General features: G+C 41.3%; 1 protein-coding gene across 1 annotated transcript in view; it reads left to right on the plus strand.

The window, feature by feature from the left end:
• Window positions 1-25,017, plus strand: part of cntn3a.1 (contactin 3a, tandem duplicate 1) — a 177,815-nt gene extending 152,798 nt beyond the window's left edge. Inside the window, exons 13-23 of the mRNA XM_052091452.1 lie at window positions 3,009-3,184; window positions 8,948-9,065; window positions 9,187-9,345; window positions 10,321-10,470; window positions 15,806-15,876; window positions 17,006-17,240; window positions 18,090-18,205; window positions 19,448-19,634; window positions 19,957-20,069; window positions 20,425-20,593; window positions 23,940-25,017. Coding sequence (XP_051947412.1) covers window positions 3,009-3,184; window positions 8,948-9,065; window positions 9,187-9,345; window positions 10,321-10,470; window positions 15,806-15,876; window positions 17,006-17,240; window positions 18,090-18,205; window positions 19,448-19,634; window positions 19,957-20,069; window positions 20,425-20,593; window positions 23,940-24,031 — 1,586 coding nt within the window. The 3' untranslated portion in view covers window positions 24,032-25,017. The remainder of the gene's footprint in view (window positions 1-3,008; window positions 3,185-8,947; window positions 9,066-9,186; window positions 9,346-10,320; window positions 10,471-15,805; window positions 15,877-17,005; window positions 17,241-18,089; window positions 18,206-19,447; window positions 19,635-19,956; window positions 20,070-20,424; window positions 20,594-23,939) is intronic.

Consider the following 25,017-nt stretch of genomic DNA (forward strand, 5'->3'; position numbering starts at 1 on the left):
ACACACAATGTAATTGGGTATATAGATTACTAGATAATTGTAATGGGTTTAACGGAAAGGAGGAGGCGAGAACTGGCTTGACAATATAAATAATATTTTAATTATAAACTTAATCAAAAAGACAAACACACACACAGGAGTCAGACAGCTGTCCGTAAATCTCTCTCTCTCTATCGCACTGCCATCTTCGGTCGGCATTTATCCCTCTTGCTGGCTAATTGGCCTGATTAGGGGCCGGGTGTGCGGAATCACGACCCGGCCCGCCCTCCGCCCTGCCACAATAATACACATAAAGCTCAGTATGTACAGAGCCCATAATGTGCTATCTATTTAAAAACACTTTAGCTTTACTGGATCAGATGACTTCATCGGAAATTATGTAAGTTGTCCAGCAGCATGGAATGCTAAATCAATCATAATAAGGTTCAAATTGCTGCAACCAGAGGTGGAAGTCATCCAAATATGGGCAGAGAGGATCATTCACTCTAATAGCATATGGCCACTAGCAGATGGCGCCAAGTACATGACACAAACTCAATGATGGCTCAAATGACATAGAATGGAACTGAATGAGATCTTTTTATTCATGCATGCATGCTTTGGAGAGAGTATACCTTTAGTCATTGTTGTATTTGCAATCAGTGTGTAATTAGTTATCAAGTATAATTATTATGTTGTCTTTGTATGGAGAGTTTGGACACGTTTTGGACACTAAAATAAATTATATATGTAATGCTGTAACTTTTGATTGCTTGGTTGTATCAACACAAAATTTTACTCTGTTACAGGTGACATGATTAGGAACAAATTTTTGGAGCTACGATAAAGTTATATATATTATTTAATTATATATATATTAATAAAAATACAATTGTTCATTGTTAGTTCATGTTAGTTCTAATGTTAACATATACAACTTTTGACTTGTATTAATATTAATAAAAATGTATTAATATTTGTTGAAATTAACATCAACCCTTTAAGCTATTAGGGTGTTTTTAAAGATTTCATTTTTCAGTGGCATACCCAACATTAAAGGCTGATAAAGAAGGAGTGTTCGGTATCATTTTAAAGAAAATGATACCTTACACTTTAATGTGTATGTTTATGTGTATGTATGTATGTATGTATGTATATATATTGATTGATATGGGGTTAAATATGACCAGAACTTTTTTTTTAGTCACCCATCTACAAGCACACTTTGATCTGCTCATAATAGTCATTTCTGTCTTTTAAATCACAAAGTATACATCGTAGTGTCAGCATTTCTTTACATAATTACATAATATAATTTTTTATGACATAAAACAATTATGTTCTAAAGATTTGTAGCTTGTGCCTCCTAAGAGTAAATCACACACAAGCTCCTTATCTCCAGCATGTAGATGAACTGTGCTTGTGGCTAATGGGGAATTGATTTATTTGGCTTGCATTAGAGATGCATGATATGTGTGGGAATAACCAAGCTGTGATTCATTAGGGGTTGAATCGATCTAAAACAGCCTTTTTTGCAAGTCTGAGGATTCTAAACCCGTCTGACAAGGTGACAAGAACAATAACAGCATCCTATTAAAACAATGGTTTGGTGGTCCCTCTTGTTTTTGAAATTGGTTTCTATAGAAACTCTTAAAAAAAAAATTCTCTCATTATCATTTTCACACGAAAGGCATGATCCTGAATAATGTTCATTTGACATTTGCAAACAGTTTAAATAAAAATTGCTTTTTTGAAAATTGTGAAATTCATGTCTTTACTGTGTTAAAGAGGTGTTTTGGCAAGAGGTCCTTGAAGCAGTGAAAAAGCATGAGAAATTCAGCACAAGGGAATCCAGAGATTACTACACCATAATGATTCAACTTTCGTAATTAAACCTGAAATACCTGTTTTATTAATATGTAATAATGCATGACCCTTTTGTCAGCATGCCACCTTTCTTTGACATCTCTTATGAATCAGCTTCATTAGAGGAATATCAAAGAGGTGGAATGAAAGACATAACTATTTTGTTGGATGTTTTAAAATGAAGCAATTAAGATAAGTTGGATGATGATTACTAAAGTAATAAGCTACTCAAAACTGTGCATTACAGTGATTTTACCACAGTGAAGGTGTTTTGAGGCACAACACAAAGACCCCCTTACCCATCATAAAATCACTGTAACACTCAAGTGACTTATTGCTTTGGAATATGATAACTCTAATATTAATAATAGTCAGATATGCCAGTTCTTCCACTAAGTAATAAATTAAATTTTTGTACTTGCCAAGCAACATAGTAAACTGAAGCATAGTATAAAATGGAATGAGCAGTCACGGGTGTGTTTATAGTCATTATACAATGGCTAGGCTCTTCCAAACAGAATTTTGAGTCAGAGCGATCTGTTTTATAATTAACATTTTGAAATGCTTTTGTATAATTTTTTTAGATAGATTTATAATTTTGTATTATATAGCAACCAATCAAATAAATGACAATCAAAAAACTCTAAATACATTTAATGCATTAATAGTTTGTGTTTTAGTGAAATGATAGCTATAAAGCACCCCTTCAAATATCTGTTTGCATTTTATCCATCCAAAATGAATGACCTCCCTAAAAGGTATTTGACATAATCTTAAGAGCAGGCCCATTTATTTGATCGAATTCTGTATAATCTGATGTTTTTATACACTCACTGAAATAAAGCAATATTCTAAAAAGGTTATGGAGAGGCTTTACTGTTAAGAGATGTTGTGCCCAGAAAGAAATTAGAACATAACATCATGGTGACATCTAGTGGTGAAAGAGCTGGCTGTTTAATGCACTGCCTGTCTCACCTCTTTTACAAGCTCACTAATGGTTAACACATGTCTCATCTTGAGCTACCAGATGTTTTCAAGAGCCTTGCCATAATGTACTTAAATACAGCAATTGCTGTTTTATGTATCAAGGTTCCGATAACTTGTAATATGCAAATATAAATGTGTTAGTCTTCATGCTGCTGACTATTTCATTGTGATTTCAGAGCCAACCATCATCACTTCTAAAGCCACCCAGCTGGATGTTACAGTTGGGGAGAGTGTTGTTATTCCATGCCAGGTGTCTCGGGACCCCTCTCTCGACGTGAGATTCACCTGGTTTTTCAACGAGCAGTTGATACATTTTGGAAGCCATGGAGGATATTTTGAAAAAGTTGGTGGGGTATGTACAATTCCTTGCTCGTGTCTAGATGGTAAACCTCGGTCTGCGAAACTCTCACAAGATTTACATTGCTACTACCAAGGTCAAGGGTAAGGGGTTATTTTGGACTCAAAATAAACAGTGTGTGAGTGTTGCATCCAAATCTCACAAGACTTTTTGCAGAAAGAGTCTTGTGAGATTTGCATGCAATATTCATACACAGTTTTTTGGATACCATGAAGTTAACTCTGAACAAGAAGGGTTTAAAGCATTATATTCCTTTAAAATGTTATGAGCACCCCTCTCAAGTAAATAAATGAAATTTAATTTAAAAAGTATTTGTGTTTGTCAATTTTATGAAAGCAACCAAAACTCAGCAACAAAGCTGAAAAAGCTGAATTTGTTAACATTAGTTAACATGAACAAACAATGAAGAATAATTTTACAGCATGTTGTAACGTTTCTGGCAGGCAGGACACAGGAGCAGATGACGACGATGATGAAGTGACCCCAAGTGCAGTTTATTTACAAAACGATGATTATGCAAGAAACCCTAACTATACCAGTGAACATGAACTAGACACGTAAACTAAACTAGACATAAACTTGAAACGTGACTATGAACTTGACATGACATGACATGACTTGAACTCTTTTACAATAAACAATACTCGACACAAGACAGTGTCAAACGTGAGGGCTTAGATACATTACATGGGGAACAAGACAACCAATGAACAGACATAAATATAAACAAGATAACAAGACTAATAACCTTAAACCAATTACAAACAAGAACTAATAACAAAGTAATCAGACAATGAACCAATGAAAACAAGACACATTAACATGGAGGGAAAACAGGACATCACATGACTTGAACATTTCAAATTGAGAGACATGAAAAACAGGAACCAACAGAATAATCATGACACATGTATTAATGTTTAATTTAAAATTAAGTTTGTTTTTCATTTAAAATTTTAAGTTGTATATGTTAACTTTAATTAATGCATTATGAATTAGCATGAACTAACATAAACAATTTTACAGTATGTATTACTATTTAATTTTAAATTAAGTAAATTTTTAATTTAAAGTTATAGGCTGTACATGTTAACTTTAATAAATGCATTAAGAATTAACATAAATTAATATTGAACAATAATTTTGCAGCATGTATTAATTTTTTATTTAAAATAATTTTTTAATTTAACTGTTTAATTGTTAATAGATTACATTAACTGTATTTAATGCATTATGAATTAACATGATCTAACAAAGAACGTCTAGGTTACGTATGTAACCCCCGTTCCCCGATGGAGGGAACGAGACGTTGTGTCAGAGAAGCGACACTAGGGGTCTCTCTTGAGTGCCGATATTCACCTCTGGACTATGAAAAAAGGCCAATGAGAGTTGGCAACCAGTATTTGCATGTCCCGCCCCCGGACATACGGGTATTTAAGCGGCGCAAATACGGGAGTTCATTCAGGATTTTTCTGAGGAGCCGAAAATGGTCCAGCCACAACAGTGGCTCGGCTCAGCGACGTGGCAGGGGAGACACAATGTCTCGTTCCCTCCATCAGGGAACGGGAGTTACATACGTAACCTAGACGTTCCCCTTCTGTCACTCTCTCCACGTTGTGTCAGAGAAGCGACACTAGGGGTCCACTTATAAAAGTGCCATGCGCTGAGCCGTGTACTTGAACTGCTGATACAGGAGCGAGCAGGTATTCTTACGTGCAGGACGACCAACTGTATCAGGCTGCAAGTACCCTTCCCCAATGCCCCATTTAAGCCATCAGGATTCCTTATCGTTACCCTGGAGGGGGGAACAAGGTGCTGGCCGCCAACCTGGGAACAGGCCAAGCCTGGCCGGGACTCTTTTCTCTCTATGTTTCTTGCATAGAGCAACTAAGGCCGGGGCCCTTACACACATTGAGGGAAAGGGGTCTTAGCCCTTATTCAGGGCGGAGAGGACCCTGCGGAGGCCACGCCTACCCAAGAGGGGAGGCAAGTTTAAGTGGCAAAACCATCAGAGGCCTGCTTAGGGCCTATGTGGAAAAGTCGGTGCGGTGGTGGATCCAGCCTCATAGAGGGGGGAACATACAGCACGGCAACCGAGGCAGCCATGACTGCCTAAGGGAAACACGGGAGTCAGCTCGCCAGACGGGACAGAACCGTGGTGTTACACACAGGGGGAGTCCGAAGGAGGCGCTCTTGATGGAAGCGAGCGCGATCAGCAGGGTAGTCTTGAGAGAGAGGGCCCTGAGTCCAGCTGAGTCAAGCGGCTCGAAGGGGGGTCTCTGGAGTCCCGTAAGGATGACCGAGAGATCCCAGGAGGGGAACAGGTTAGGCCGGGAGGGAGTTATCCTCCGGGCACCTTTTAGGAACCTGACGATTAAGTCGTGCTTACCAAGAGACTTGCCGTCTACCGTGTCAGGCAGAGGTAACTTTTATGTTGTGCGTGCCACGGCGCCATGCTCGTCTCGGGACTCGAGTCCGGAGCCAGTGCTGAAGTGGTCTCATATGCATCAACCCCAGCGGCGCGGCCGCCGCGGAGGATGCCATATGCCCCAGGAGCTGTTGGAAACGTTTTAGCGGGACCATGGCGCCTGGCTTGAAGGAAGCGAGGCATTTCAGCACTGACTGAGCACGCTCGTTGGAGAGACGTGCTGTCATTGGGACTGAGTCTAACTCCAGACCGAGAAAAGAGATGCTCTGGACCGGGGAGAGCTTGCTCTTTTCCCAGTTGACCTGAAACCCCAAACGGCTGAGGTGGCTGAGCAACTGGTCTCTGTGTGCGCATAGTAACTCTCGGGAGTGGGCCAGTATGAGCCAGTCGTCGAGGTAATTGAGTATGCGTATGCCGGCTTCTCAGAGCGGGGCAAGAGCTGCCTCTGCGACTTTCGTGAAGACACGAGGGGACAGAGACAGGCCGAAGGGGAGGACTTTGTACTGATACGCCTGGCCGTCGAACGCGAACCTTAGGAAGGGGCGATGTCGAGGGCGAATTGAGACGTAGAAGTACACGTCCTTCAGGTCTACTGCTGCGAACCAATCTAGATGCCGGACACCAGATAGAATTTGTTTCTGGGTGAGCATTTTGAATGGGAGTTTGGACAAGGTCCGATTGAAAACTTGCAGGTCCAAGATCGGTCGTAAGCCGCCGCCTTTCTTGGGTATAACGAAGTAAGGGCTGTAGAAACCCTTCTTCGTTTCGGTTGGAGGGACAGGCTCTATCGCGTCCTTTAGTAGAAGGGAGGCGATTTCTTCATGCAGGGAGTGGGCATGTTGGCCGTGTACTGCGGAAAAATGTACGCCCACGAAGGGGGGCGGAGACCTGGCAAACTGAATTGCGTAACCGAGTCGAATGGTCCGGTGCAGCCAGCGTGACGGGTTGGGCAGTGAAAGCCACGCCTCTAAACTCCGTGCTAGGGGCACCAAGGGGACGGGTTTTTTGGACGTACCCGGCGGGGCTTCGCAGCAGTGCGGAACAGGTAACGCGGCGTCAGGAGGCAACGTGGCGTCCCGAGGCTCTGGCGCTGAGAATAAACTCAAAGCACTTACCTTGCTCCGTGCATCCGGCGGGGGGCGGGTTCGTGACTGAGGAGGAGGTCTGATGCTGGCGTCCTCTGGACTCGTCTGAACCGGCCGGCCGGGGAACAGTCGTGGCGCTGAAGGCGGGGACACCACGTCCATGGAGCCGGGACTGTTGAGGCCTGAAAGCAGAGTGCCGTGAGAACGGCATTTGCAGGCCATGTGCCCCAGAGACAAAGGAAATAGCTCTTTTATTGAGAATTTGTGTACCGCAGCCCATGTTAGGGGGTGCGGCAAATGAAAAAACAAAGGATTCTCCTCCTGGACCTCCACCGGGGGACGGAGCGGTCTTACCACCTCCGGAGCTAACGTCTTGGGCTCTTGGTGCGTTGTCTCAGGAGCGTCTAGGCTGTGAGCGGCGCCCAGACCCCAGGAACCAGTCGTCCAGCCGTGATGGTTGTGGGGAGGATGGAGGGTTCCAATCCAAGCCCACGCTGTTGGCTGCCCAGGAAAGCATGTCAGTCATCTGTGCGTCAGCCTCAGCCTGGGCGTGCAGGCCCGAAAGCGGCAGCCCAGGGGAGTCCCCAGCATCAGATAACACGCCCTCCGATGCCGCGGCGAGCTCATCTGCTTCCATCGCAAGAGGGTCGGCAGACTGGCTGTGAGGCGAGTCACCACGAGTCACCACTGTCTCGAGCACGGACGGGAATCAACGAGCGTGTCGGGGTGCGGGTGGTCCGAGGGGGCATACCCGGTGGAGCAGCACCCGCTGCCATCTCCAAATCGCCTCCATCGCCAGCCGCATCGTCCTCAATCCCGTGGGAAGAAGGAGCGATACGGGGGGGCGGCTGGAGTGGCTTGCTCACGGTTGTAAGCAAGCCGCGACCGCAACGTTGTCATGGTCATGTTCTCGCAGTGAGAACATGAACCATCCACAAACGCAGCCTCGGTGTGATCGCTACCCAGACACACGAGACAGCGCCTGTGGCCGTCGAAAACGGAGAGCACTCTACCGCATCCAGAAACAACACAGGGGCGGAAGGGCATCTTTATAAAGACGCGTCCTTAAAAGGACGTTCAACGGCGCTGTGTTTTGCTCTTTTAGAGGAAATTACTCTTTTAAATAAAATCACTCTTTTAGAGAAAAAACTTGTGAGAGTTTTTGAATCTGCACTGTCGATGCGCCCAGGGGCAGGAATGCACAGCCGTGCAAACAGGAGAAAGCCGCTGTTGTGCGCCGTAGAATCCAACAGCATGCAGTAGAGGGATAGCAGGAACTCGGTGTGTACACGCAGCAGTTGCAAACACGACCATCGGCTCCGAACAAATTTTCTGAATGAACTCCCGTATTTGCGCCGCTTAAATACCCGTATGTCCGGGGGCGGGACATGCAAATACTGGTTGCCAACTCTCATTGGCCTTTTTTCATAGTCCAGAGGTGAATATCGGCGCTCAAGAGAGACCCCTAGTGTCGCTTCTCTGACACAACCTGGAGAGAGCGACAGAAGGGGAACAATATTTTTTAGCTTGTATTGATCTTGGATAATGTTAATTTCACCATATACTAATATGTTTTTTAAATCAAAAATTTCAATTTTAAAGTAACATGAACTAACAAGGAACAATTGCATTTTTATAAAGTAACATCAACCAAGGTTAATAAATGCTGTACAAAACATTTGTAACATTGTGAGTTAATGATACCTAATGCATTTCCTAATGTTAACAAATAGAAACTTATTGTATTATAATAATACTAGTAATAACGTTATAACGTTTATTTTTTATACATGTGTAGCGCCTTAAAGTGACTCAAGGTCACTTTACAAATCCAGAACATATAGAAGAGACAAACATTAGCATGGTACAAAAAACAGTATACTGTGTAACAAGCAGAGGAGCATTCAACAGAGAAGCATACAATAACTAAGATGAGACAGAAGCATTTAGTCACAGCAGAAGAGAAGAACAATTAACAATCAGAGTAACAACATAAAAAGGTATATTTTTTCAGGAGGGTTTTGAAATCATGTGTGGTGGTGAGGTTGCGGAGGGATTGTGGGAGAGAATTCCACAATGCTGGAGCAGTAACGCTAAAAGCCCTGTCATTCAGTGATGCCAGCTTGTAAGGTGGGATAATCATTAAACCAGAGTCAGAAGACCTAAGTGAAGGGGTTGGAAAGTATTTGTGTTTTGTAAACATCAAATATATAAACTCTTTATGTTCTCATCATTTGTTTACAGACATCTGCTGGTGACATAATGATTCGTAACATTCAGCTAAGGCATGCAGGAAGGTACACATGTGCCGTACAGACTAAAGTGGACAGTGCGTCTATTGCAACAGATGTGGTGGTACGAGGTAAAGTGTTTCTGAGCAAAATGCCCAAAACAAATTATCATAAATAAAGCATTTGGATAAAACTTATATGATAAGTTTGAAACCCACTAGCACTAAAAAATGTTCAACCATTTCCTCACAGGTCCCCCTGCCCCACCGCTGGACATCAAGATTGATGAGGTCACAGAAACCACATCCTTTGTGTCCTGGAAACCAGGCCCTGATAACCACAGTCCTGTCTTTGCCTACAACATTCAGATCAGAAGCCCCTTCTCTCTCGGCTGGCAGGCTGCCAAAACAGGTGTGCAGGAACTGATTTAGGATTAAAATGTGTTTCCTTTCGTAATGATCCATGAGTGTTGTGTAGTCACTACTGAGTATAGATTAGATTCCATTAAATTCCAGTCTTTTAGCGTTGCTTTTATTTACTCTGTTCAGTTTCTCGTCTTAGTTTTCTAGTAGTCTAGTCTCAGAACTTTTAACTGGATTTGCTCAAGTTTGAAAGGTTGATGGGATCATACTTTTGAAAGATATTTTCGAGTTTTGTGGTACATACTTGAACAAACTAAATATCCAAGAGTTAAATCAGTGGAATAATGTGCAAAGAAATTCTGATCACAAAATCTACACACGTGTTCGGCAAATTTCATCTTTCTGATATCATGACAAGTCGTAATAATAGTATGAGATGGCGAAATCATAAGAATTGGCTCATACAAAAAGAGAAACCAACGTACAATGTTATTATAACTTCTGATTATGAATTCTGAGTATAACACCTAACACAAACTTAAACCTAAGCATGATTTTAATATGAAAGTCACTGTTGTGTAGCACAGAAGAAAGAAATCATTGGAGTTTGAAGCAAGATGTGGGAGGCATATTATATGTTTTTGACACACATCAGTCATTTGTATCACATAAATATGTAATGAGTTACAAAATATATGCACTGAACGTTTCATTCTTAAAATAATGGGTTGGAAAGGAGTCTAGCTATAATTTGATGCCTGTATTGCATTGATTTGAAACTCTGTTTGTTGATTGGTTGTTCTCTATGGAAACATAAGTCTTACGATTTCATCATCTATTAGAAATCATTACGGGTTATCATGAGACTTTTTTGTGGTTCTTGGCAATGATAAGCTACTGTACAAAGTGGGCCCGAATTTTGCCAATAGTGAAGACCCAAGACAAATATTTCTCCAGTTAAGATATTCTTTAATTGTTTTATATTTAAAAAAAAAAAATATCCCCTGACTATCTCTCCTTTCAGTTCCAGAGTTTCTGGGAGGAAACCAGCTGACGGCTCGTGTGGTGGAGTTGAGTCCATGGGTTGAATATGAGTTCAGAGTCTTGGCCACTAACTCCATAGGCACCGGGGAACCTAGCAAGCCCTCACAAAAAATCAAAACCAAAGACACATGTACGTACATGCTTACTGTGGTTACCTGTGTTTAGAATAAATGTGGCGATCTATGTACTCAGCTACATGTTTTCCCAACGTTTGCCTGTGTTACTTGAATGAATCTTAAATAGATAGTTCCCTCAAAAATAAAAATTCTGTCATCATTTACTTACCTCATTTCGTTCCAAACCTGTATGAATTTGTTTCTTCTGTGGAACACAAAAGGAGATGTAAGGTAGAATTTTTATGATTGAGTCACCATTCATTTTCTTTGCATCCTATTTCCATAACTCATAGAAGTGAAACGTGTAACTTCGGCACCAGGACCAAATGGCATTGTTTTTAAACACCTCCCTCATTAGTCAAACAAACAGATAATCCTGCCCCAAACACCATTTGTTAAGGGCCTTGTTTCCTGACGAAATGTGGCATTTCTTCGCATTTTCTGCATAGCAAAATATATTAAATGGACCTGAGAGTACTACTCTTGTATTGGTAGTTAAAAGCATCATGAAATTTAGCCAAACTGTTTCTTAAACAAACATGCACCCCATGGGGAATGCGTTGAAATATAATGAATGACAGATGTCACAATTCTGCGGGAATCTACAGAGGCTGCTTTCGAGAGCCTCTGATACCTCTGAAAATGAAAAAGGCCAATGCCAAATTGGCAAACAGAATTTGCATGTTCCGCCCCCGGACATACGGGTATAAAAGGCGGGGATTGCGCATCTGTTCAGTCAGATTCTTTCTTCGGAGCCGAGCGTTTGTGTGATCAGCGAGCAGAGACACTCACTACTGTTTCACTCACCTCTAAGAGCATTGCTGTTGGATCCTACGGCACATTACCAGCGGCTTTCTCCCTTCTCTGTACACCAGTGCAGTCCACGCCCCTGGGCGCTTAGACAGCATTTCCTAAAAGAGTATATTTCCTCTAATAGAGTATACACATTGGCATCTTTTTCAAGATGCCTATGTGCCTTTGTGTAGTTCCTAGATGCGGTAGATATCTCTCCGCTTCTGATGGTCATATATGCTGCCTCGCGTGTATTGGCTGCGATCACACTGAGGCAGCATTTATTAATGGCTCATGTTCTCATTGCGAGAGCATGACCATGGCCTTAAAGGAAATGCCGCCCCCCGCATTGTGCCTTCTTCCCACGGGATTGAGACTGACCCATCTGGCGATGGAGGCGATTTGGGGAGTTCGGCGGTCGCGGTTTCGCTGGGTAAATCCCCGTGGACGACCCGCCCCACTGCACGCTCGTTTGCTTCTGTCCGGGCTCGATGTGAGACTGGCTCGCCCCACGGCCAATCTGATATCTCCTTCAGACCCACAGATCACAGAGGTCCCCCTAGTGGACTAAGCGGTTGCGGTGTGCCTGTGCCCGCAAACGCGGCCACCTGGCAGGATCGCCCAGTACTCCCCTCCGAGGCCTGTAGGACGACGTTGTCCCTGGCGTCCAAAGCGCCACCGGACGGGCCGCTTACGCTCTACATGCCATGGCCCTCCTGCAAAGGCCAAGGCACTTAAAGAACTGCACTTGGGTAGTCCTGATCCTGATGTGCTGCAGGAACTGCGGTCAGCAACTGACCTCGCATTCCCAGCCACAAAGGTCGCAGCACGGCCACTCGGACAAGCGATGACCACCCTCGTGGTCCAGGAACGACATCTGTGGCTGGACTTGGTCGAGATGCAGGATACTGACAAAGCTTGCTTTCTCAACACCCCCGACTCCAGCTAAGATTATTTGGTGACGCCGGTGAGGATTTCGACCAACGTTTTTCAGTGGTGAAAAAACAGACAGAGACCATTCAACACATCAGGTCTTCTCGTTGCTCAAGAGCACGTACCCCGTCTGTTTGCCGAATGGCGCCCCCCTGTGGCTATGAAAGCACAGGTAACTCCGTCCTAACCCAGGCCCAGCTCTCGGGCCCAGCGTAGAGCTCCCCACAGGAAGCTGACGCCCCCATCTCACGGACTCCTTTGTGGACCCAAAAGGCTCCCAGGCGTTCCTGAGACGGTCGACACAGGAAGGGAGATGGCCTCTAGACCACTACATCCCCGACGAAACTTTGCATCCAGACGCAACACTACCTGCTCACCACCGCTGCAAAGCCCCACCAGGTATGTCAAAAGTGATCGTCCCCTTAGTGCCTCCTGCTCAGAGCTTGGACGCGTCGCTTACCCTTTCAAACCTGTCGCACTGGCTGGTCAGATCCATCCGACTGGGCTACGCGATTCATTTCGCCAGGCGCTCGCCCTGTTTCAGTGGTATCTGCTTTACTTCGGTGCACAGCGAAAGCACGAGCGCCCTATGGGCGGAAATCGCAACCCTTCTACACAAGTACGTGATAGAGCCTGTCCCTCCAGCCGAGATGAAGAAGGGTTTCTACAGCCCTTACTTCATCGTACCCAAAAAAGAAGCTGGGTTGGGGCCAATCTTGGACCTGCGAGTTCTATATTGGGCTTTGCACAAACTCCTGTTCAAGATGCTCACGCAAAAACATATTCTAACATATGTTCGGCATCAAGATTGGCTCGCAACGGTAGACCTGAAGGTACTACCACGTTTCGATTTCACCCTGACACTGACCCTTTCTACAGTACGCATTCGAGGCCCGAGTGCACAAGGTCCTCCCCTCCGGCCTGTCCCCTCACGTCTTCACGAAGGTCGCAGAGTCCGCTCTTGCCCCGCTAAGGGAAGTGGGTATCCGCATACTCAACTACCACGATGAATGGCTGATCTTAGCTCACTCTCGAGAGGCACTATGCGCTCACAGGGACCAGGTGCTCAGGCACCTCAGCCTTTTAAGTCTTCAGATCAACTGGGAAAAGAGCAAGCTCTCCCCGGTTCAGAGCATCTCTTTCTCGGTATGGAGTTAGACTCAACAATTAGAACTAAGCATTCTCTGTTAGTGACACTTGCCTGGAGTTCGGTCTGGCAGATGCTCATGTCATCCTAAGACCTCGACCGGGCTATGTGCCCAAAGTTCCTACAACCCCTTTCGGGGAGCAGGTAGTCAACCTGCAAGCACTGGCCCAGGAGGAGGCAGACCCAACCTTATCATTGCTGTGTCCAGTATGTGCTTTGCATACCTATATGGACCGCACACAGAGCTTTAGACTCTCTGAGCAGCTCTTTGTTTGCTTTGGCGGACAGCGGATAGGGAACGCTGTCTCCAAACAGAGGCTCGCCCACTGGGTAGTCGACACCATCGCATTGGACCCAGGCCGTGCCCGCACCCTTGTGGGTTCGAGCACACTCTACAAGTAGTGTGGCATCCTTGTGGTCACTTAGCAGACATCTGCAGAGCAGCGGGCTGGGCAACAACCAATACCTTTGCGAGATTCTACAATCTCCGGGTTGTGTCGGTTTCGTCCCGTGCTTTGTCACGTCCGAGCATGTAGATCTCGGTAACATGGGATAACTAACCGGATATACTGCTTGTGCCTTTCCCCTCCACTGAGGCGAACATGTGCACTTTTACTCCCAGGTGAGTCCTCTAACTCCCGCTCCCTGGATGTTCTTCCTCTCCAGCCATTTGGTTCACGAATTCAGCGGAGGAATTCCCGACCAGATCCACTGTGGGTACTAATTACTCTGTACTGGAATAGGTGCTCCATAGGTGCCAGTTATCACAGTAACCCCCTTTTTATTTTATTTTATATTCTAAACTGTTTCAATTATTCTTATTTTTTTATTCTTATTTTAATCTCTTCTATGTAAAGCACTTTGAATTACCATTGTGTATGAAATGTGCTATATAATTAAACTTGCCTTGCCTTGCCTTGCCTTTGATGTATTTTCCACGGTACGGTCCCCCTGTTAGGCAGACCCGTGTCTCCCTGGGGCAGTCCCCACTGCCCTGGTCACCGTGTTTGTAGAGCTCCTCCCTCATTAGGCAGGATCTACCACTGCCACTTCCATGTGTGGCGTAACAGGCCCATGTGACGTATTTGCCACATTTTCACCTCCCCAGCCTGGGCAGGATGTGGTCTCCACGGGGTCTTTTCCCTCTGAAAGAATAGGACTGGAAAAGGATGCCTTCCCTGATGCGTGTATAGCTAGATGGCCCCAGCTGCATCTAACACTCTATGAGGAGAAACATAGAGAGAGAAAAGTTACCTAAAAATGTTATGTTTATGACGCAACGCACACGAGACGCTACACAAGCACGCTACACAAGCATTTACCGTGTTGGCAGTAGGCTTATTGCAAGTGCACAAAAGGATAATGGAACGAGGAAGCACTTACACAGCATACATGTACATGCATTCACTGATCAAGTGGAAATCTGCTCCCAAAATGATACTGTGACATTTTCAATGCTATACAACAACTCTGCGGTGTGGGAATCAGTGCTTTGGGTGCCAGAGAGAAAGATGAGGAGCTTGTAGAAGAGGAGGAAGGTGGAAAGATGAGACAAGATAGACAATTTTCCCCTTATATATAACATCTGTAATCCCTCTGAATTACATTTGCAATACAAGCATGCTGCCACTTTGTACCAACTACATGGTCATGCACACAAATCCATGTAATTTATTGCTTTATGCTTGATTACTATATTATACATAAATTGTGTTTATTATTATTTTATTTCATGTATCTATTTTATGCCATTATTTAAAGTTATATACAGTTATTTTAAATTAGCCTATTAGATATGAAATAATAAAAATAATTTTATAGAGGCTAACCTATACCTATATAATTATATTCTATTTAAATATAAATAAACAAACTTAAAAATTGAAGTATCATGGTCACATTGTATACTACTGCATTAAGTATAAGAATCTCAACATTAACTGTATTCATTGTAATAAGTGTTTTTTGTTTTTTGCGATTTTCCTGCAGTTGACTGCATAAGTCTGTTTCCTTGTGATGCTCTTAAGTGCACTACGATTACTCAACAGCACTCAGATCTACAACGATTTTCAAGTACTACTTAAGTTACAATGGTTTTGGGAAACAACTCATAAATATGAGATGATTCGCACAATCGTTTTTATGATCTACTTAGGATTGCGATGATTTTGGCAAAGGAGGTCTAGAGCAATGTTTTGATAGAATATTCTGAAAAGTCTTCTCACAGACATTAAATTTGTCATCCATATTGTTTGGTAAAGCATACAGAATTGTCATAATAAGGCTAAAATTCTACTAGATTTCAAAACTTTTCGTTTTCTACCATAGCCACATGTTAAATTGTTTCCTTCAAAACTAAGTAGCAGCCAGAAAACTGTTTCAGTATCATCAGGCAAAACAGATGGAGGGAAAAATTGCCCTGTATTCAATTCTGATGTGTCTCGTCTTGTAAAAGTGCCTTCTCTTTTTTGCTGCAGTGCCAAGGACAACCCCAGCCAGGGTCAGTGGAGGAGGTGGCAGTCGCTTGGAGCTTGTCATCAATTGGGAGGTAACACAGCAAGCTCTTGCTTGCACATTTAAGTGTTCAAAGTTAACTGTCAGTTGTAAACTGTCCAACAGCCTGAATCTTAGAGGCCCATCATGCTGTCAGCCTGTAATTTTAGCAGCCCTTGTTTAAAAAAGCCAGACACTCTCTAGTGAGGCAGAAAAAGTGTTTATGGATTGTAGCAATTACTTTTAAAAATATAAAGTGAAAAATATTCTCAAGATCCGTGAAAAGGATTTTTTTATTTTTTTATTTTATAGTATGCTTTTATATTGGGACAAATACTTCACAACAAACACTACTGTGTCTTCCTCAAGTGAATAATCAATTATGGTGAAGTCCATAAGTCAAAGACCACACTAAAAATCTGAGATTTCTTTTAAACCAGTTTTAAGCTTTTGACATTTTTTAAACAATGGAAAGTTATGATGTAAAATGCATTATCAATATTTCATAATCTGCACTATTTTTTAGGTTACAAATCAAATGTGAGAAAAGTATTCGAGAGGGATAGTTCACCCAAAATCACTTCTGTCACATGTACATGTATCATGCCATTCCAAACTCAAATTATTTTCTTTCTTATGCAGAACACAACAAGAGATTATTTTCATGTGGATAACGCCTCACCATAAAGCTTAAAAATGACCTAAAAATATAAAAAAGTAGTTCATGTGACTAGTACATCATATTCCAAGTCTTTCAAAAGCATACAGATCAACAATCTGAAATGTAATTTTTCAGCAAAAATCTTGAGATCTGTGAGTAAATTATAACAGTATTTTCATTTTTGGGTGAACTATTCCTTTTAACTCCTTTGTACAAAAGGTCAGCTTTTCTTACTTCCATTGAAGCACATAAAGAACCATTTCAAATCATGCTGGAATAACATGGATAATCAGGTTTTGAGTCCATACAAGCTAGATTTCATTTTTTCAATTCAACTTTTAAATCAAACTGGTTTGCTGATTGTGTCATTTGTAATGATGACATGTTTTATGAAATTAGAAAAGAATGCAAAATATAAGCATTTTCACAAATGGTCTCAGACTTTAGGACCCCACTGTACATTTCTCTCACTCTCTTTCTTTTCTCTGTTGTGCTGATGTTTGTGGGTATATGGCTTCTCCAGCCAGTTCCAGAAGAATTGCAGTGTGGTCCAGGTTTTGGCTATGTGGTGGCTTTTCGCCCTCTTGGTGGTCAGAGCTGGATGCAGGCAGCCGTGACCTCCCCTGATGCATCCCAATATATCTTCAAAAATGAGAGCATCCCTCCATTCTCTCCATTTCATGTGAAAGTGGGAGTTTACAACAACAGAGGAGAAGGTTCTTTTGGACCCATGACCACTATATACTCAGCAGAGGAGGGTAAAACAAACTTACTGACCTCATTTCATAGTAGAAACACATTAACTTAAAGCATATTTTTAAGATTTATACATTTGAATTTTATAGCAAAATTCCACCAAATGGAATTATGTAATGGTTAACAAAATTGAATTAATAAAATGTAATTAATATATATATATATATATATATATATATATATATATATAAATTACTCACTTCAATTTGATGGTATTTTGTTATGAAATTGAAATGCGTAAATCTTAAAAAAAAAAAAATTGTGTGTAATTTTCAAATCAAAATATGTTCTCGTGTCCCATTTTAAAAGTTCTGTAAGTGATTTTTTTTTTTTCATGCAAAGGTATACAAAAAATGTTCCTACTCCCTGAGTGTTCTAAGATATCTCACCTGTCTCTGTGACAGCTCTATAATCTGTAAACAGCAAACAAAAATGGTCCAACAGGCAGAAATGTGAATCTTATAATTTTATAAAAGCACTTACCTGTACATTAATTCTTCTGTTAAAACTAATTTATTATTTGAGCTGTAAATTTGTTTAAATCGTAATTTTTACAGTGATTTTTAGTTTGTTGACATTACATTCTCATGGCAACAAAGTTGTAAAACTGAATATAACATTACACAGAAAAGGTTTGTAAAACACTAAAATTATGTTAACAAACACATATTATTATTTACGTCCTGTGGCTATAGTTTTGAAACAGTGAGTATTTTAATCTCACATTTAATCTCATTAATTTGCACACTTTAGCTTTAAGTATAAACCGTTATATGACATGTAGCTGAATTAGGCTCTAATAATGAGCCTTAACATGCATAACATTACAGTAATGATTATTCTAACCACAGAGCCAAGTCGTGCCCCTGGTCGTGTCCGTGCCAAGAGCCTATCAGCCTCAGAAGTAGAGGTCAGCTGGAAGCCTCTACCATGGAGTACCAGCAGAACACGTATAATGGGCTATGAGGTAAAGACATAAAGCATTTCTTTTTTCTCCCCAATTCGGAATGCCCAATTCCCAATGAAGTCGTAATGGTGGCATAGTGACTAGCTTCAATCCAGGTGGCCTCCGCGTCCGCGTCTGAGACCTTCAACCTGCACATCTTATCACATGGCTTGTTGAGCATTACCACAGAAACGTAGCGCACGTGGAGGCCCATGCTATTCACAGAGGCATCCACGCACAACTTAACACATGCCCCACTGAGAGCAAGAACCACACATTTTAGCGACCACAAGGAGGTTACCCCATGTGACTCTACCCTTCCTAGTAACCGGGCCAATTTGGTTGCTTAGGAGACCTGGCTGGAGTCACTCAGCATGCCCTGGATTCGAACTCACAACTCCAGGGGTGGTAGTCTGTGTCAATATCGCTGAGCTACCCAGGCCCCTATAAATAAAGAATTTTAATGAATCCAATGTTCTAAATCATAGTGTTGCAATATAAGAATGTTAGTGCACTTTTATGCCATTATTACAATTCTCTTGCATAGTGTTCAAAGGTATTGTTCATTCATAAATTAAAATTCTCTCATCATTTACTCACCCTCATGCCATCCCAGATGTGTATGACTCACTTTCTTCTGCTAAACACATGCAAAGATTTTTAGAAGAATATTTCAGCTCTGTAGGCTCACAATGCAAATGAATGGGTACTAATATTTTGAAGCTTCAAAAAGCACATAAAGGAAATCCTTTATTTTTTTTTTACATAAATTCTCCTCCCTGCCTAATAGGTGGTGATATGCATGAAGAATGTGAATCGACAAAAACAAAAGAAGAATGTAAAAGTGGAGATTTCGAAAACTTTGAAAACATTGATCCATTTCTCACCAACACAAGTCATGTCAAGTGGCTTACTTTTATGCTGCCTTAATGTGCTTTTGGAGCTTCAAAATTCACTTGAATTGTGAATACCTACAGGGCTGAAATATTCTTCTAAAAATCTTTGTGTTTTGCTGAAGAAAGAAAGTCATACACATCTGGGATGGCATGAGGGCGAGTAAATGATGAGAGAATTTTCATTTTTGGTGAACTATCTCTTTAACAGTTTAACACTACAAAGACAAAACATGAACAAAGCTCTCACTAGAATTTTATACAGATATAGTAGAGCTGTAAATGTGTTATTTCTTTAGATTAATGAAGGAATCAATGAACACATTACACATTATAATGCTGATTATGACATTGACTATTTGAATTTCAGCTGAGTTATTGGAGTGCGAAGAACAGGCCGGACACAGCCAGTGTGATGAGGACTGTTGGAAACAGGACATCAGCTGTCATTAGTGGGCTGGACCCGAGTAGTACATACAACATCAAACTCAAAGCCTATAACAGTGCCGGCGTGGGGCCTGATAGTGCTGTGGTCAATGTCACCACCAGGAGACCCCGTAAGTGTGACATCTTATTTCAGATTTTCATTTCAGACCTGCCCCAGGGCCCAGGCAATTCTGTGTATTATTTCTAACCCTGAGGAGAAACATGTCTCTTATTTTGTCATTAATTTAAAAAATACAGAGTAACATATTTCAACAGAAGTTTTTGCATTTGTTATTGAAAATGTATTCTTACTTCGCAAGAATTTATAGTGTCAGCAGCTTTCAAAAACTGATTTCAGACACCAGGCCTTACCTGTTAGGTATTCTCAAATTGGTCTGAATGGGAGTCAGGTGTTTTGAATAGAGTACTTTTTCTATTTCATGACCCGACCAGCACCAAGCCAGTCTCCAGTTAAAGTTATGTGGAACACCACAGACTCCAAACTCATCCTAAAGTGGGATCAAGTCAAGGCTCTGGAGAATGAATCTGAAGTTATGGGCTATAAGGTATAAACATACTAATGTTTTTAATCATGATTAATCTTATTTGTACAATTAGGATCCAACATTCCTATCAACCAATCAACATAAAGCCTACCCCTAAAATCAAAGGGCAGTGATTGGTTGAAAGAAATGTTGTTCCAGGTTCTAATATGGACCAACATTCCTTTTAACAAATCACTGGCCTCGGAATTTAGGGGTAAGATTAGGGTTGATTGGGCTTTCCAGAAACAAAGACGGATGTTGATACATGAACTTTTCCTAATTATATAAATCAGGTTGTGGAAAAATTACTGCAACTGATTGGTCCTTGTCTGAATGTATAATACACTAAGTTCTAAATCAGATGTGTATTTTGAAGGTCATGTACAAGCAAAGCAGACAGAGTCGTCCCAGCGTGGTGGAGACGAACAGCACATCTCTTGAGCTGTCTCTACCTGTGGACGAGGATTATATCATCCAGATTAAACCAGTCAGCAAGGGAGGAGATGGAAGCAGCAGCAAACAGATTACCATCCCCAGGATAGCAGGTTTAAATTTATGGCCCTTATATCTATTACTCTAAAAATGTAAGGTTGATATTTTTCCAAATCCATCACATGTAATCAATTGATTTTGTTGGTGATTAAACATACAGTAGTATAACATTGGTATAATGCTGACCAGCATCTGGAATAAAGAAGAAATGCCTCCTGACTTTTGTGATGCCACAATCCCTGTACAAGAACAAAGGGTTTACAGAGGGATCTCCTTGTTCTCAATTGCTGGTAAAACCTAAAAGCCCACACCATCCTGAACAGACTGATTTAAAAACTCTCAGAGGAAAACCTTCCTGAAACACAAAGTGGTTTCTGACCTTATCGCAGAACTACTGATTTGGTATAGATGTAAGGCAAGTGCAAGAAAAGTGCTTTGAGGAGAATATGAATCTCTAACTTGTCTTTATCGATTTGACCAAAGCATTCAACTCAGTAAATAGAGAAGCAATGTCGACCGTCCTTAAGAAGTTTGGTTGCCCTGCAAAGTTTACCAGTCTCATTCAATTGTTCCAAGATTATATGGCTGGAGACGTTCTCTGACGGCGAACCATCTGAGAAATTCAGCATATCCAATGGTGTAAAGCGACGACATGTCCTTTTCCCAGTGCTTTTCTGTTTGTTCTTTACTCAGGTGTTGCTGCGTGCTATGAAGGACCTTGACGTAGGCATCTACATTAAATACTGCCTAGATGGCTCATTGTTCGACTTGCAGCACCTCTCTGCAAAGACTCAGGAGAGACTGATCAGAGAGATAAGCTATTTGCTGATGACTGTGCTCTAATGGCCCACCAAGAGAACCATTTACAGACCATGGTCGATATGTTCTCTGAAGCTTCCAGGCTATTTGGACTGACAGTCAGCATTGGCAAAACTGAAGTCCTCTTTCAGCCCTCATCGAACAATTCCTCCCCACAGCCCTGAATCACTGTAGATGGTGTGTTGTTGAAGATTGTGGACTGTTTCAAGTATCTGAGCAGTGCTATAGCCTGTGATGGATCCCTAGACCAAGAAATCACCATGAGGATTCAAAAATCGGGGGGCTGCAAACCAAGGTCCTGAAACACAGGAGTGCATGCCTTGCTACCAAAATCAAGATATATAATGCAGTCATGAGCACCTCCTTGTTATATGGATGTGAAACCTGGACACTATATCGCAGACATCTCAGACAACTGGAGCATTTTCACACCTGCTCCTTGAGGTTGATTATGTCTCTTTGTTTGCAATACCTCATCATAAATCCTAGACAGAGCCAAAACAACAAGTATTAAAGCTAAGATTCTTAAAGCTCAGCTTCAATGAAGTGACCATGTCATCCACATGTATTAGACTAGAATTTCACGGCAGCCGCCATCTGGGTCGCCCTAGAAAAAGGTATAAGGACACCCTTAAGGCCAACCTCAAGTGGGCAGCCCTCCAGCCCCACCAGCTTGAGACAGCCTGGTCAAGTGCTGTCATCATGCATTCCATGTCCAAAGTGTAGTCGGCGATGTGCCTCTGAGTTCGTAGCCACATGAGAGCCCTCAAAAACAGATGAATGTACAACAAAACTGTCATTCTTGGTACCTGAGAGACTACTAACAGTATAACACTGGTATAAGGCTATTCATTGGTCATAATTATTTATAGTCTTGTCTTGGACGTATGCTAACACAGACGTTTCTGCTTTGCAAGCTCGATTTTGTGCATTGTTGTGTTCCAAAATGTGGCATTAGTGTGAACTGTCCACTTTCAAGTCAACCACTGTCATGGCAGAGCAATAGTTTGAAGAGAATATTGCTGAGCAAGTAAATTAAAGTCCATACATTTATTGCAACTTACCTGAATAATACACATCCATTTTATTGTTGCAGATTTTTGTAGATACTCTAACTCTCTATCACCCCCTTGAGTACTGAGTAGGGGTGTTTATCGTGGCATGATACATCGTGGTTAAAAAATGTGACAATGCGCATCGTGGAGATGGGACAATTGTTTTAATTTTTACAATTATTATAGCGTCTGTTCTATCCAAAATGCATGATGTCCTATGCCTTTGTAATGCATGCATACAAATGGAAATCGCTTTACTGCACACAAGGAGTTCTAAAATGCGATTGCACACCAATGAGTTCAGCTGAAACTGTGAAAACTGAAGCTGAAATCAGCAGGGGGAGAAAGTGATGTGCCTTTTCAGCGTGAGGGATCTAAAGTCTGTTTGAAGAAGACTGACCTGCTCTCACAAAAAATTATTTTTGCCCTGTTTTCCTGTAAAAATGTCTAAACATTCTTAAAACATGATTATTTACTTGACAAGCAAAATGGCATAAGATTTTAAGTCTGGTTTTGAGAGAAATCTAATCACATTCAATGAGATCTATGCATAAAACAAGAAAAAACTGTTTGCCAATGGAGTAAGAACAACAAACTTAATTCAAAGAGCTTACCCATTTGGCAGATTTGTTTTCTTGTTTTGAGTCTAAAGTTCACCTAATTTTGTCAGATTTATCTTAAAACAAGACTTAATATCTTATTCTATTTCAATTGACAAGTAAATAAATCATGTTTTAAGAATGTAAAGCTTATTTTACAGGACAACAAGACAAAATACTTTGTCATACATATAATTTTTTGCAGTGTAAGAACAGTACTTTTACTTACGTTTTAAGTAAACTAACTGTTTTGCATATGTCTATTGATTAAAAATAATTAAAATAATAAAAAACAAAAACATTATAACGTAACATTTCTTGATTCAGGCTTAGTTTAAAGAATCATGAAACAAACGAAACTATGAGTTCGGTATTGTGAATCACACCAAATCGTGAGATGAGCGCATCGTTACACCCCTAGTACTGAGCTTTGTTACTTCCACAGGCATGTACGTCCATACCATGTGTTGACATTGGGTTGGCTAATACTCAGGTTAAGGGTTTTGTACAAACCCCTAACCCTACAGTACAGTACATATTAAACTTTGGCTAGTAACTTGTTCTGCCCCATTTGTTCTGTGTTTTGCCTGGTGGATGACAAAAAAACTGGTGAAAAAATCCCATAGACTTCTACTGAATAAGGACCTGACCCAGAGCTAGGGACCAGAACATCATATTGACTTGGAGGTGGGCTTTTTTGATGTGGGCCATTAAGAAACCCCTAGCAACTATCAAGAACACCCTAGCAACCACAATGCAATGTGTTTATACACTCAGAACACTTTAGCAACTACATACAGTAGCAATGTTCTGTTAATCACCAACAACACCTTAGAATTGTGGAGGTGAGTTGCAAATCAGTTTTTTAAAAAAAAAATGTATTGTTTGTTTAACTGAAATGTTATATATATTTTTTTATTTTGCAGTTGCACATGCGATTGGATTTGCCCCAGAAAGGAAATCACTACCAGTACTTTTAACACTGGCACTCTACGGTACGGTCAGGACTGTATTATGACAGAAGAACTAATCTCTACAGTGGAGAGAACGGTACAAACATCTACAAGTGGACGCACTTGTGCTTTTTCAGTATGTTTTACAAACTGAGAATGTTCATAAGGAAAGTTCCCTCTGTTTTTTTAAAAGAGGAAGTTTGCTAACCCAGTTTTGATTGCTGACACCAAAGCTGCTGTCTAGACAATGGTGTAAGAGCTATTTAATTGTTTTTGGATATTGTTTTTTTTTTTTTTTCATATAAACAGACATTATCCATGTGGTTTCCAAGTTGGAACTGGTGCATATGACATTAAGGATTCGCATGCAAGGACATCTGTTTGGTTCAAATGAATCCATATCCATGCATTAGATGGTTGGCAATGGAGAACCACACAAATGCCTTTTTCATAGCAACCTTGGGACTACTTAATGAGCTTCTTTGAAGAGAATCTCTACTGCCATACCTCACAGACATTTTCATTATAAAGACTTTTACCTTACGTGATCTTGCTCATCAGCACATTTCAATCAGCTGTCCTCAAATCAGACAGAGTTTACAGTCCTGCAGTGTTGACATGCCCCCTGTCTGTCTGAATGATGAAGCTAATGCTGCTGGCCTTATCTATACAGAAAAAGAGCTCACTGGTTGTCTCGAGCTGGTTGTTCCTTCAGTCAAGAACTGAGATCATTGTTTTGCTAGTGTGTGCCTCTTTGATGAGTAACTGTATGTAAGAAATCCTCAGGACCAGAACAGCCTTAAATTGTCATTATTTATTTTGATTACTTGTTAATTTGCAATTCCATTACTTTGACGATGTATAAAGAATAATATTTTGATTGTAAAAGACCAGCTTTTAATATTCATTTGAGGTGCTTTCTATAGGTAATAGCTGTGTTCATTGAAAAACCTATGACATAATGCTTAGTTCTATTACTTTCAAGCTGTTTAGCATGAACTGGCTCTGTAGTGGTTCAAAATACAGTATTTGAATGGACTGTCTGCTTTTA

Source organism: Xyrauchen texanus, chromosome 25 (assembly GCF_025860055.1).
Source record: "Xyrauchen texanus isolate HMW12.3.18 chromosome 25, RBS_HiC_50CHRs, whole genome shotgun sequence".
In the NCBI taxonomy this organism is placed as follows: Eukaryota; Metazoa; Chordata; class Actinopteri; order Cypriniformes; family Catostomidae; genus Xyrauchen; species Xyrauchen texanus.